Here is a 14,298-nt window from a genome sequence, read left to right as displayed (position 1 = left end):
CTTCCTATATTCATTTATTTATAATAATAATAATAATAACTAATAATAACAACAATAATAATTTTAATTTTAATAATGTAAAGAAATATAATAGAGAAGCACTAAAAATAATTTCAACTCAACAAATATAAGGTTAAGTGAACAATGCCTAAATATCCTAAGTCCGCTAAGGAAAAATAATTTGATCACTTGCAGATAACGCATTGATATATAACTCATACCTCATAATAAACGTCTTTATATACATGTTTAACTGGGCCTTTATGCTTTTCAAAAAATAAAATAAAATTGAGCCTTTATACCCATTAATATCTAGAAGACCATATTTAACCGGGCCTTAATACTATCTCCATTTTGTATTATTTGTAACTTTAACAAATTTTATACTCCGCATTATTGCTTTGAATTGGTCCAACTCGCACAAATTTTTATTTTGGCATCTTTTTAAAAAGCCTCACATTAATGGAGTATGCTTCCATGCATTTATATGTAGTTACACTAATATTGTATTTGTCTCTCACTCTCTCAGCACTTCGTCCTTCTCTATTACAACTTAACGCTCCTGCTACACGCAATTGAGATGTTTTCATAGTCGCTCTCACTTGTTAGCTGGAGTTCAATTTTGCTAGCCCTCACACACACACTCACACTCACACTCACACGGTTGTGTGTCTTCTCAGATCAATCACCTCTTCACAAATGCAAATACCTCCTTTTTACTTACAACATGCCTACAATCCATTAATGTGGAGTTCCTTTCAACATTAAGGCCGCTTAATTGTGCCATGTATCTAGATGCATAAATTCTAGCTAGTACCCCAAAGTCAACACCGAATAGATCAAAGTTGTCCATTCTAACTAGACAAAATCTAACCAAACATTGACCAAGTCCTCTTCGCTTAAAGACTCCATCTAACTCGAACCTTAAACTACTTTAAGTCCACAACCTTAAATTAAACCTTCACTATCTGCTTTCCTTTATCTTTTCCTTGTTACAATTACAAATATTAACATTTTTAATGATCATATTAATACAATTGCATCCAGTTAAAAGATGAAAGCATATTTTATAGTGCTCATAGTTTTAGGCTGCCTTGTTGCTCTAATCCTGTACATGTTTCTGAGAATAAGATGTGAAAAAAGGGAACGAAAAATCTCCAATACTTCGCAGGAAAGTACTGCTTCAGGCTCAGCAAATGGTGATGTCGAAATTGGCAAAGGAAAAAGAACAAATAGTGTAAAAGATGGTGATATGGTCATTTTAGCAGGAGATGGTGCTGTTGTTGAGGCTATAGCCAATATAGGTACTAATATTGTTACCCAAAACAATGATTTTGGATGTTTTGGCTGCGGCGGTGATGGTGGAGGATGTGGTGGAGGGTGCGGGGGCGGTTGTGGCGGCTGAAGTGGCAGCGAATACAAGTGTACAAAATGCTTTAATAGTACTGTTCAAATCATTTAAGTGGATATTTTTTTTTTGTTTTTGGGTGTTTAGACGGTGTTAGAGATATGTGATATCGGAAAATATATGTGTGATATATATATATTTTTCATAGATATTATTAAAGGAATAATATATTTAGGTTTATTTTATGTTTTCCTAAAAATAAAAGGTTTATTTTATGTTAAGATATTATTAAGAGAATATATTTTTAGGGTTTATGGTTATGTTAGTATATCTCTTAGGAAGATTGTTTCCTATCGTATGATCTTAAGTTTTGTATAAATATTCAACTTGATGAATAATAATCAAGCCATTCAATTCTATTTTGTATTCTATCCTATGATCTTTAGGATCGGAAGAAAGCTCTTATCACTTGAGCTATCCTCACTCTTACTATTTAAGTGGATATTCGGGCTAAGTTTGACAATATGTAGGATATATTTGGTGGGAAAAAAAAAAATGGGATGTACTCATGTAGTTATGGTCTTGTTCATACAGAATTAGTCAAGTAAATATTTTATAACATCAACAAAAATGTTAACTCTATAGTTTATTTATACCATAAATCCAAAGTCATAGCCCAATTGCATGAATAATTCATTAATCTATACTATATTGAATAATGATACAAGAACATTCCGATTAATTGATCATTTCGTGCATGTTAAGCTATGACTTGACTTTTTTTTTTTGGACGGGAAAAGTATAACATTAATAACAAATTAACAAGTCATACAACATATAATTTGATTATTTGAAAAGGACGATGAAAGCATATGTTATAGTGCTGATAGTAATAGGCTGCCTTATTGCTGTAATCCTGCTTTTGATTTTGATAATAAGATGCGGAAAGAAAAAGGAGGTCAAAAACTTACCGTCGCAGAGATCCGTTACTGCTGCAAATGGTGATGTTGAGATTGGCGGAGGAAAAGGAATTAGTAGAAGTGTAAACAATGGTAATATGGTCATTTTAGCAGGAGATGGTGGCCGTGTTTTGGCTCCTGCTGCTGTTGTAGCCAGCACATCAAGTAATGGCAACTTTGGTAGCAGTGGTGGTGGCGGTTGCGGCGGTGGTGGGGATGGTGGTGATGATGGGGGTTGTGGTGGTGGTGGTTGCGGCGGATGTGATGGTTGTGGTGGCTGAAGTAGCATATATACCATCACATAAATACAACTAAGTCAACTATACAAAGTGTAATACTTAGTTTTCCTCAAAAAAAAGTGTAATACTCGGTGGTGTTCTGATTATGTAAGTGTATGCATATTCAAGTTTAACTTTCTTTTTTTAAGAAAAATGAAATTAACAATCGAGACAATTGTTTCTATGTAAATTTGAAATAACTTTATTATGGTGTATTGTATCAAAGTTGTAAGAATTTGGCAATTTCTTTCAATATTCGTTCTAATCATTCATTTGTCATAATTCTAATTTTTAAAATAATATATTTATCCTTAGGAATTAGGAATTTAAGATGTGTGTTAGTATATTAGGGGTCGATTGTGATGCAAGGAGTTTTCTATCATCTATTTCAAGTTTGCAACTCATAAGTCATAACATTATAACATTGGTTTTCTATTTACTGTGGCTTTTTTTTTTTTACCAACTACAACTTTTACAAGGTTACTAGTTTAATCTCGTGCGTTGCACGCCTTAAATAGATATTATTTGTTTAAAATATTTGTCAATATTCTGTATTTGAAAAAGGCTTGATAATAATCTCATTAATTAATTTTACCAACTACAACTTTACAAGGTTATATCACTTATATGATGAGAATTTTTTTTTTATATATCACAAATAATTTTCATTCCTTGTGAATAAAAAAAAATAGAGGTAAAAATAAACAAGTATTTCTTATAAAAAAAAATAAAAAAAAAATAAATAAAAAAAAAACCTTAATGTTAACTAGCTAAGCAGGATTGGACTGGGCAACCGATTATATTGGGCCAGATCAAACCCCTAGTCATATGGGCCAGGCTGCAAAATTATTTGAAAAATGGGCTCTATCATCAAAGGATCTCCTCTTGATTTTGTCTTCATTTGTCCAATTCGTCCACTATTAATTCACCAATTTTCTGTCATGAACTCATGATGTTTCTCATATTTATAAACTACTACAGTAGTGTTTAATTTGGGCAATGTCCACGTCCATATGTTAAATATTGAGTATTATAATATAGTTTTCATATATTATAATTTATGTAGATGAATTTGACTTTTTTTTTTTATGTACTTAATAATTGTAAATATTTTTGTTTTAGATTTAGTTAAAGAAAATGTCTTCTAGTCAATATTATAGAGTACTACTTTAACAAGTATACAGAGTATATTAAGTACAAAGAAAACACGTTTTCAAAAAAAAAAAAGTACAAAGAAAACACTCTTGTAATCTACATTGATTGAGTACTCACATTGATTATAATTAAGAATAATAGATGAGCAAAATGCAAAGATAGTATTACTTTTTATTCATTATTTCTCAATAGACCTAAGTCATATTATTGACATAAACATACCCATTAATATCTTAGAGGCTGAAATATTTTCTCAACTAATTGCAAACTGTTGTGGATGTTAGCTTTTTTTTTTTTTTTTTTTGGCTAAAGTACTAGCAGCTAGTATTCAAAACTTAGGATCAATTCCATCTCCCTATTATTTTAGTATCCGACTCCCAAAAAAAAAAAAAAGAGGACTTCTAAAAAAGGAACCGAGTACTCCCACAATTATAAAGGGTTTTGGGGGTGTAAAAAGTGAGCAAGAAATCTCCTTTGGAACTTTTCTAAGAAAAAACAAGCACAATTCACCGCAAAAGAAGTTGCCATCACTACTTGCCTCTAATTTCCACCACATAATGTGGTTTCCAATCCATCCATCATTAGGGAGCTCTTCAGCTCACCAATAAATTTGTAGAAAATCTTTCACGCTTATAATGTTGATCGAGTGTTCAAATATCATGATATTAGAGGCAATCAAACATTAGTAATTTAGAAAGGGAAGGAGTAAGACGAACGAAAATTAAAGTTTATCATATTTCTTGTTGTAGGTAAAATTATACATAGTTACTAATCCAAAATCTTTAGTTAATTTGACATCAATGTTTACTTAAAATGCACCCATGCTTTGTGAAATTTAAAGCACCCATCGAGATATAGATTTAATAATGGTATAACATATCCATAATTTTTTTGAGTCGCTAATTGTAAAATAAGAAAGAACTACTTTTTTTTCTAGAGCATACTACATTTCACATTGAATTACCTTTATTTTTTGCTTAATAATATTAGTTGCAATACTTTTTCATCAAACGTAAAGCTAATTAATGAAAGCTCATCAACCTTATGTTCTTATTTTCTTTTGGTTATGTCCGACAAGCGTAATCAATATTGGATTACTATAAATCAAATTAAGCTAAAGTAGGGGCTCGTAAGTACCTAAAACCCTAAGCTAGGTAACTAAAGACCTTTGCTTTTTATTTTTACATACATTCATAATGAAAGGTTTTCAAATCAAAGCAAATAGACCAAAGAAATGATTCCCTTTTCAGGTAATGTCACTTCCTTTCTTCAAATCAAATGAGTGTGTATGTGTTTTATTATCGTCCTTTCTTGGTGAACTATCTTGTCATTTTACTATTTTCTACATTGAAAATAAATAAGAGGTTTTTTTTCCAAAAAATAAAAAATTAATGTACATCCTCATGTCCTATATAGTATGTCATTATGTCCTACATTAGCTTTCCTTCCACTTAAATAATAGCTGGTCCATTTTTAGCAAAATTTTCTATTTATATTTTACTAGCTAGTGCTAAAAATGATGAAAAAAATATAAAAGTTACAAAAACCTAGTAAAATTTTCTATTTATATTTTACTAGCTAGTGCTAAAAATGATGGAAAAAAATAGAAAGTTAAAAAACCTAATGGCCCATGCAGGGGTCGAACCTGCGACCTTGGCGTTATTAGCACCACGCTCTAACCAACTGAGCTAATGGGCCTGTTTGTTTATAAGTTAAAGCTTTATCATATTATATTGTTTAATAGTCTAATCTGTTCCTTCACATATACCCGACAGGTGTATGTGTACCCAGTTAACTCAGCTTTATCCAATCCCAACGTACCAAACTCAAGACAAAATCATCTGAAGATAGATTTATAAAAAGTGAATTCTTATCAATTACAAGTATAATGATGTATTTGGCTTACTAAGTCACTTAATTATACAGTAGCTTTTTTTTTATATATTTTTTGGTTAAAAAAAATATCACCTCCGGTCCAAATTACTCGAAACTTTGGGTTATTATATATCATGAGCAAAATGTGTAATTTATAGATTAATAATGTACATTTGTACTTGTATGGTTCAACCGTTTAAGTAGTTATGAGACCTTATTCTTTTCACTTGATTTTCACTTGTATTCATATCACCTTATTTATTATATTCATGTTGTGTTGCATTTTCTGATTTTCTCTATGGAGATACTGGTTTTATTTCTGCCAAGTTTTTTTTTTTTTTTTTGTACATATCCTCCTTCAGATCACTTCATCTTTTGTAATGGTTCAAACTTAATTTTTACATTATTTACATACGTTTTGTCATTTTTTAAACTACTCCGTAATATATTAGAGTTTCGGTAAAACATTTCAAAATATCAACTTTATATAACTATATTGTGCATTAACAAACATAAAAATCGAAATGAAACAAAATAACCATGGTTCTTTCAATATAAACTCCAAGGAAGACAGTATGATTTGTATCAAATAATAGTAGTATTGGGAGGCCCACAAAATGGTTTTTGGCTCTCAAAGTTTAGGAAGAGAGTATATGCATCAAGAGAGCCCCCCCAATGTATCAACCACATATTGACATATAAATAGGCCACTACTATATCAAGGATAAGCCTATTCATAAAACACAACACAACACACACAAGAAGTGTATGTGATGTTGTGTACTTTTACTTAATCAATTACTTTATCTCTTTTCTTTTGAATGAAGAACCAAAACCAACCATGAAGAAGGGCTACACCGAGCCCAGGTCAAGCTCATCTTGCGCGGCCTGCAAGCTACTCAAGCGACGGTGCAGCCCTAGCTGCATATTCGCCCCACACTTTCGAGCCGACGAGCCTAAGAAGTTTGCCAAAGTCCATAAAGTGTTTGGAGCCAGTAATGTGAGTAAGATCCTTAATGAAGTCCCTGAGGAGCACCGTGAGGATACTGTCAACTCTTTATCATACGAGGCCGAGGCTCGCCTTCGTGATCCGGTCTATGGGTGTATTGGTGCTATTGCGCTCTTGCAAAGAAGGATGATCCAGCTCCAGCATGATCTTGCCCTCGCCCGTGCTCGATTAGCTCAGTACAAGGCTAATAATGTTACTGCTAGTAGTAATACTGATAACGGTTTCTTTGGTTTGGGCGATCATAATGTTAGTATAATTCATATGAATTTATGTAGCGAAGGTTTAATAAGTTCAGACCAGTTCAGCCAAAATGACAGTGGAGCTTATAATTCTACTGACTTTGGTCAAGTTCCTGATCTTCTTCCTTTGTGATCATTCATGTAATTAAATGTAAATCTATATATTTATCAATCTTTCAAAGGTCTATTTTAGACTTAACTTAAATATGTCCTATTTAACTTGTTCCATCCCTTCCATGGTTATTTCAGGCCTTAAAATATAATTGTACCTCCGATTTTTTTCATTTGCAACCTTGGAATATTTTATATATCTCAAATAATACCCCAAAGTTGCAATTAAAAAATATCGGAGATAGTATATAAATAATCAATCTCAAGAAAGTAAACTTATATCTTTCACTAAGCTAATCGGCTTCTTTCTTCTTTGGCCGTACCAAAAATGTCCTTTCATATCCAAAAACTGCATAAATTAGCCCTTAAGGCGAAACCGAGATACGTGTAACCCTGATTAAGGTTTAAGATCACCTGGAGAATATGACACTAGAGAGTAGAGATGGCTAAGCAAAAAATATCCAAAGAGAGAGAAGTGGAATAATAAAGGGTGAGTAGTGGACAAGGCATTAAATTATGATGTATCCCTGAAAATGCAGCTTAACCATTGCATTTGGTACACCACAAATATTGTACTGGTTGCGCATTTCTAATTTGATGCGACATTTGTGTGTTTGGCACACTCTTTTCCGCAATAAAAAAGAAGTTAACCAAAATTTCTTCTTTTTCTACTTTCTTGAGAAAATAAAATCCTAGCACAAATCATGAGTTTGATCAAAAGAATACTAGTTGTAGTAGCAATGTTTTACTGTTAAACTTATTGATCTGCTTTTTTGCATGTGCGAATGCAAATCCAAAGGAAGATGACTGACTAGAATATCAGTTTCGTTGACAATCGACGTTATCCTGTTACCTTGATCTTGAAAGGCAGAAGCCACAAGAGAGAGCAATGAGGGAAGATTTGGGGGGGGGGGTGTTTACTCAGGTAGACACGTCATTACGTTGATAGATCAATACTACCGAACTAACTTGACAGATAAATATAGATGGAAGGAGTATAATATGGCGATATCATACTTGTATGTAAAAAATTGAAGTTATCTACCTAAGAATGTTGTGAATTTTGAGAGACTTTATTGTCAATTGATTTTAGGATACAAACTTAATTGAAGTTAAGCGTTTTTGCTTTAATACATAAACGAATTGTACAAAATAAGAAAAATGTTGAATCTGATTTGACATTAAATTGATTGTATATAAGATGTTAATGTCTTGTGGAGCCATAGTCGCAACTTTATCAAAGAGTTTATGTTGGTATCCAAGGAGTATTCTAAGGGTAGTAGTAGGGTCATAAAATAAGGATGATTATCCGATTACTATTAGTATTAGTCTTTTCTCAGTTTTCGTCTAAAACATATTGTTGACCCTTAAATTGATCTGACAAATATGAGTTACATCTTGTGGGGGTGAGAGAACATGAACGATAAATAGCCAGATGTTAAATGTTAATCGAATAAAGCACAGGTCTAATTAAAACGACTTTTTAAAGTTACCGAAGACTTAAAATGACTTCCCTTCTTTAGTTTGAGATTGAGAATCTGTATATGCAAACGATTTACCAGTATAACAGTATATTATATTCTCTCTGTAACATTTACTCCAAATTGTCAATATTGACAATAGGAATCCATTATGATCGTTATATATGCATCTCAAATTACTCCAACAAGCTACTTGACTTCTCCAATTTTTTGATCAAAAGAAGAGGATCTCGTGATAAAAAAAATAAAAAATAAAAAACATTATCATACATTTCAATCCAGTACGAGTATAACACTTCCTGAACTTTTGATCACAAGTTAAATTTTGTGTAGCGCTAAGAAAGTTGAAAATATATCAAGCATGTTACGAACTTCTTAAGCCGAGCTTAGCTCAGCTCATGCAAATGTATCAATCAACCAATCACCTCTACCTCCCCACCTCTTCCGCCACCCTACCCCATTCAATCTATAACCTTCCCATTATTGCCCTTGGTCGGTGAGCTTTGTGACCCTCCTAGGCCCTAGCAACTTCAAAGCATTTCATTCAACAAGTTGTTGCAATAATTCTGTTTCTGCTATGAAAAAGGATTTGCGTACTCTTTACATGAGCTGGGAAGTTTCCAACCTATAGATTATAACACGCAAAGAGTCGTCATGAGACTGAAATTTGTTTTTGTACAGGATGTGTCATGTCTAAAGTTCCCCTGTGAGACTGGATAGCTACACTATCAAATTCACTTTAGACCCAACAGGCTAAGAGAGTCGAGGGCAGACAGCAACTTGCAGCCTTCTCGACAAGACACGAAGAGAAGAGGGGTGAGAGTGACTGAGTGAGGGTGGGGGAATGGCATACAACAACTTGCGCCCTGCTCGACAAGACAGGAAGAGAAGAGAAGAGGGAGAGGGTGGGGGAACCCCTTCAGCCCTTTTCTAGCTATAGCTTACTGATAGAAGATGCCTCCCCCTTTAGATAGGCTCCACCACTTGTTAAAGCAATACATATGCACACAGGACAGTAGTGAGCAGACTGACTCCCAAGAAAGCAAGTTTTAATTTTCAGACATTCATTTACTCTAGCTTTCTGATTTTTTTTTTCCATGTACTGAGTAACACCTACCGATTATCAAAATTTAGTGATCCAATAATAAGCTGAAACAGTTTACAGACTTCAAAGAAGTCATGGAAACCAAGAAAACAGGGAATGCATTCAAAGACATACGAAGTACAACATAAGGCTGCCCCATCCCCTGGTGTGAATCGAACCTGCATTTTGTGGGTTAGATGTGGAAGCCAAGAAAAACATCTTTTGTCTCCCTAATTCTCTTGTTAAGTACAAAATAACTCACAGTAGTACAGTCTCTTACATTCTCACGCTGCCCCATAACATGCTGAGTGATAGGTTTTATTCCTTCCCTTCGAACCAAGCACATAAATGGTTTCAAACCCACATCCAAAGGTTTACAAGGTAATTAAATTTGTATACAATCATTACATAGCAATACAGGTTTAGAAACGGGCGATCAGTGAGATGCAGAATATTATAGCAATTACTACTTCTAAAGTTCTTTCTGATCATCATAAATTCATAACTCAATAGAATCTCTACAGCTCCATTTTTAACTGATTAGTACACAATGAATATAACGAACAATAAATATCACAACAAATAATTTATATTACATGCTCTAATTAAAAGATGGTGTCACTCAAAACACTTACAATCAATAATACCTGGGAACAGAGCGCAATCTTCTGAACCAATTTCCACAGAACTTCCACCCTTCCAATGCCATGTACAAAGCATCACACAGAAGTAACAAGGTGATACTCCTAAAAACAACTTGCGCAAGGAATGAGTCCTTCATCTTCAGTCCAGAAAATGAAGTATGATCTCTGCTATAATTTCTTGCCTGTTTCAAAACCACGTTGTATCAGACATGGCTAAGTTAAGTACTCAGAAATTATGTGACAAAGTACATTACTACCCTCTTCTCAGCTTTCCAGTTATACATTACAAATAGCCCTAAATAGAAAGTCAAAAGTTCACGGAGCTATGGCAAGCATCTAGAAAGACAAAATATTCAACATTACTGAATTAATTGCAGAAGTGCTTATAAAACCCATTCAACAGCTGCCGAATGTCACCACAATAGCATGCAGCAGCCACAGGACATACACAGCCCCAAAATGTCAATGGACAAGAAATCACTAATGACTAACCCTAGCAACTATGCTTGGCCTAAATGAAGACTAAAGCTTCAACACACAAAAAACTGATGGCAGAAGAAAAAAAAAAAGAAAAAAAAAAACTCCTTGAAACTAATCAATTAAGCAAGCATGCTTTCCACGTCACAAAATTGGTGTGGTCTTTGTCACATAAAGATCTAAGCAAGTACGGTAGCCTATCGGTCAAGATTTGCTCATCCCATCAGCATTCAACTATGAAGTATACAAGAGAGCATTGATGTTCTGCATGTTCTTACAGGTGTCAGCCAAAACAAATACAAATATAGTTAAAAGCACATACAAACACTGATGGGCCGTGATGGCTCTTCTGACTGGTTCATTCCTCCATTGGTACAGGGGGAAAAATGAGTTCGGTTGAAAGAAAACGAATTTACTTTAAGGCACACAGAAGAATGCAAATCCATATGCGATTGGATTAGTTTTCACAACACTGTGCCAGAGGTCTTTAAAAAGTCAGCAAATTTAGCATAGAGGCCATAGACTACTGGATTCTCAGTGAAATAGCTAGTCACATCAACAAAACTAGCTAATCTCATCTACAAGACTATAAGAGTCAATCAGCTAGCACAGTATATAGGGATCACATAATCTGATGTACACAGCCTAAAACCTGCTATTATATAAGGAATGTAACCCTTTTAGTTCCCTGATTTGACAATCTGACATGTAAGCACCTCATTCTACTTCAAAAATAGATAAGCAGATGATAATGCAAAAGGCCTTTTATGAGTTAATACACTATTAATCCAAACCTAAAGAATAAGAACTTCACTTTCACTAGCTATGCAGATTCAAGTAGCCAAAGAACTAGTCTACAATTGTATGAAAACGCAACAGATTTCCTCACTCAAGTAACAAAAATTAATGTAGGCAAAAGGCATTATATAAGAAACAAATATAAAGAAAGATATGCGAGAGATAACATTCTATGACAGAGGCAATAGTATACAAGAGAGCATTGATGTTCTGCATGTTCATTCAGCATTGATCTACTTTACTAATCCTGCAAACACCATCTAACATAAATATGCATCTGAGTCCTGTTTCAAAAACCAAATGGTGCGAACAATAACTTTTTGGGAGTGAATAACAGACTTCATCCGATTGTAATATTAACCTTATAAAGCAATAAAGGTGGATTTTTTTAACTAAAGAAGATTGGTGAAACTCAAGATTTATCATGCCAAGTTGCCAACTATTCCTTTCCCGTACCCAGTAGGTCTAATAATGTATCAAACTCCCTAATTTTCCCGGTTGCCACCTTTCCAGCTTAAAATCAATCAACCTAACAATGGGATATAACTTATTTGGAAACATAATTAATGATGAAATGCCAAAATGGCAAGATGCATATCTCAGGGATGTTTTGAAAAATCACAATACTTGTAGGGGAGTTTTTTTTTTTAAATATTTAATAATTACATATATGAGGCAATTTGTGATTTTTGGAGTAAAATTAGCACCATTACATTGTTCGCTTGTCATAATTCTCGACCATACCAATGTGAGCATAATTACTACATGTCTGCAATCAGCCTCTAACATACAACCACGAGATTATAAAGAACCAGCACACATATAAAACGTGCCACAAAAAAGTTAAGCAATTGAAACATTCTTTTTATCCTCATGATCAGCTACATGTTCCTATAAAGTTTCTGGTTTATTCCTCACCAAATCCACGATTCCTTCTCATTCCTATCCATGCATTATATTAACAATCAAATCCGGAGGCCAAATCTCTTCATTCCTTTCTAAACAAAGTTTTGTCACTCCAAACGAATTGACGTACACTTGATCGGTTGATCCTACTATAACTGAGGCTTTGTTCACCTCACACCTCGATTCCACTTATTTCAGGAATGACAAGTTACAATTAAGTTAAATTCGCGCTAATAAGTTCAAACAAGTAAAGTTCGGGTCTTAAAAGGGGTACACTAATGTTCAATTCACAATTACGGAGTTCCAATAAGAGAAATTCAATAACAAATTTAGAAAGCCAAACACCATATCAAATTATCAATCAACAAAATCTAAAGCTTTAACCAAAATTCAAGCACATTATAGCATTAATTAAAAAACACAAAATTCAAACTAACAAATAAATAAAATTAACAGAAATTCTCACCTGTTGAAGCAGATCTCTTGTTAGAACGCTTTAATCTTTCGAGCTGAATTTGAGCATCTACAAACATATTCATCCTCTGAAGCTCCAATTCCTTAGCCAATTCCATTTTCTGCTTCTCCAATTCCATAAATTTCTCCTGCTTCCAATTCTCAATTCTCTCGTAAACCTCCCCAAACTTCACCACCGCTCTCGCCAACTCCTTCACCGCCGTCTCTATTTCTCTCTCCTCCACCATTTCCACCGCCTCTCCATCTTCATCCGACTGAGTCGACTCGCTCGAATTCAAACTCGACTTCAAATTAGGGCTACGATTATGGTTATGGTTAGGGTTAGGGTTAGGGTTAGGATTAGGGCTAGCATTTTCGGCAACAGAAACCTGAACAGCGGAGGAGGTAACATTACCGATCAGAAAATCAAGGCGTTCGAAAAACCGCCAAGTGGACGGCGGAGATTTGACTTTCTCAACCTTATACTTCTTCTTGATCGTATCGATACGATTCTTACACTGAACGTCGGTTTTCCGGCGAGTAATTCCGGCGGAATTGACGGCGTCGGCGACTTCATTCCAATCGTTTTGCCGGAGATTTCCGCGGTTGCTGCGGAGGTAGCGTTCTCCCCAAGCTTCGATCAACACCGCCGTGGATTCTTCGCTCCAGCAGTCGTCTCTGCCGCCTGATTGCTTGGGAGCTGCCATGAGAGAGAAATTGCGAGGAATTTTGAGGAGAGAGAAAGTGAAGATGAAGATGAAGGTGAAGGTGAAGGTGAAGGTGATGGATGAAGATGACGCTGCATTTTGATTGGTTCTTCCAAAGTTTGACCGCCGGTAACGTCAACCATTGCCCTTCACGGAAATTTGGCCGTTGTTTTTTTTGTTGGTTTGGGTATTTTGGTGGGGAGGTAAGAATGTGAGGGGAAAATGTTTGGAAATTGAATTGGGTTGGATCAGCCCAATTTCCTTTCAAATGACTGGGCCTTTGGAATAGATACTTGATAATTTGTACACATCAAGTTTTGTTAGAAATTGTGTCGCCAAACAATGAAAATTCGTGAGAATCAAGGTTAGCCTAGTTGGTTGGAGGCTCTCCTTTCACCTCATGTGAGAGGGGTTTGATTCTGGCCCCAAACAAGTAAGATTCTCAATATCCCCTCTACTTGCTATGGAATTCTCCTTATCAACCAAAAAAAAAAATTGAAAATTTGTATACGGTACTGGCGTATTCAAGTTTATTTTTTTGCTCAATATAATAATTAAATTAGCAATAATTGTAAGAGCTAGAAAAAAACTCTAAGGTGGATAGTGTATGCGAATGTAGAAGATAACACCTTTTTTTAACATTCAATTCAATCGCTTAATATAGTACGTAATTCAATTGTTGTAACTCAAATATGGTCCTATAAAAATATTTAATTTTTTCATTCCATTAAAGGTCAATAATGTAAACTTAAGTATAAATTCACATGTGTATAT

At 34.3% G+C, this 14,298-nt stretch overlaps 3 protein-coding genes and 1 non-coding gene across 4 annotated transcripts; 2 read left to right on the top strand and 2 right to left on the bottom strand.

Moving 5' to 3' along the window:
- Window positions 1-1,054: 1,054 nt before the first annotated feature.
- On the top strand, window positions 1,055-2,588 carry LOC110733698 (uncharacterized PE-PGRS family protein PE_PGRS54-like). Its single transcript, XM_021913784.1, has 2 exons — window positions 1,055-1,380; window positions 2,288-2,588. The coding sequence occupies exons 1-2, from the start codon at window positions 1,055-1,057 to the stop codon at window positions 2,586-2,588; spliced, it is 627 nt and encodes a 208-aa protein (XP_021769476.1).
- A 2,776-nt stretch (window positions 2,589-5,364) lies between these two features.
- TRNAI-AAU lies at window positions 5,365-5,438 on the bottom strand. Its single transcript has one exon. It is a non-coding gene; the product is annotated as a tRNA-Ile (tRNA).
- Window positions 5,439-6,243: 805 nt separating this feature from the next.
- Window positions 6,244-7,146, top strand: LOC110733470 (LOB domain-containing protein 21-like). Its single transcript, XM_021913523.1, has one exon. It carries the CDS (start codon window positions 6,457-6,459, stop codon window positions 6,994-6,996), a length of 540 nt encoding a protein of 179 aa, XP_021769215.1. The 5' UTR covers window positions 6,244-6,456; the 3' UTR covers window positions 6,997-7,146.
- Window positions 7,147-9,891: 2,745 nt separating this feature from the next.
- Window positions 9,892-13,922, bottom strand: LOC110733469 (trihelix transcription factor ASIL2-like). The gene is made up of 2 exons (XM_021913522.1): window positions 12,831-13,922; window positions 9,892-10,365 (listed from the first exon to the last, which is right to left on the bottom strand). Exons 1-2 carry the CDS (start codon window positions 13,522-13,524, stop codon window positions 10,352-10,354), a joined length of 708 nt encoding a protein of 235 aa, XP_021769214.1. The 5' UTR covers window positions 13,525-13,922; the 3' UTR covers window positions 9,892-10,351.
- Window positions 13,923-14,298: the final 376 nt, after the last annotated feature.

The sequence above is a fragment of the Chenopodium quinoa genome, unplaced genomic scaffold (genome assembly GCF_001683475.1).
Source record: "Chenopodium quinoa cultivar QQ74 unplaced genomic scaffold, ASM168347v1, whole genome shotgun sequence".
Classification (NCBI taxonomy): domain Eukaryota; kingdom Viridiplantae; phylum Streptophyta; class Magnoliopsida; order Caryophyllales; family Amaranthaceae; genus Chenopodium; species Chenopodium quinoa.
The sequence above is the reverse complement of the archived record's forward strand: the minus strand, read 5'-3'. Positions and strand labels throughout refer to the sequence as shown.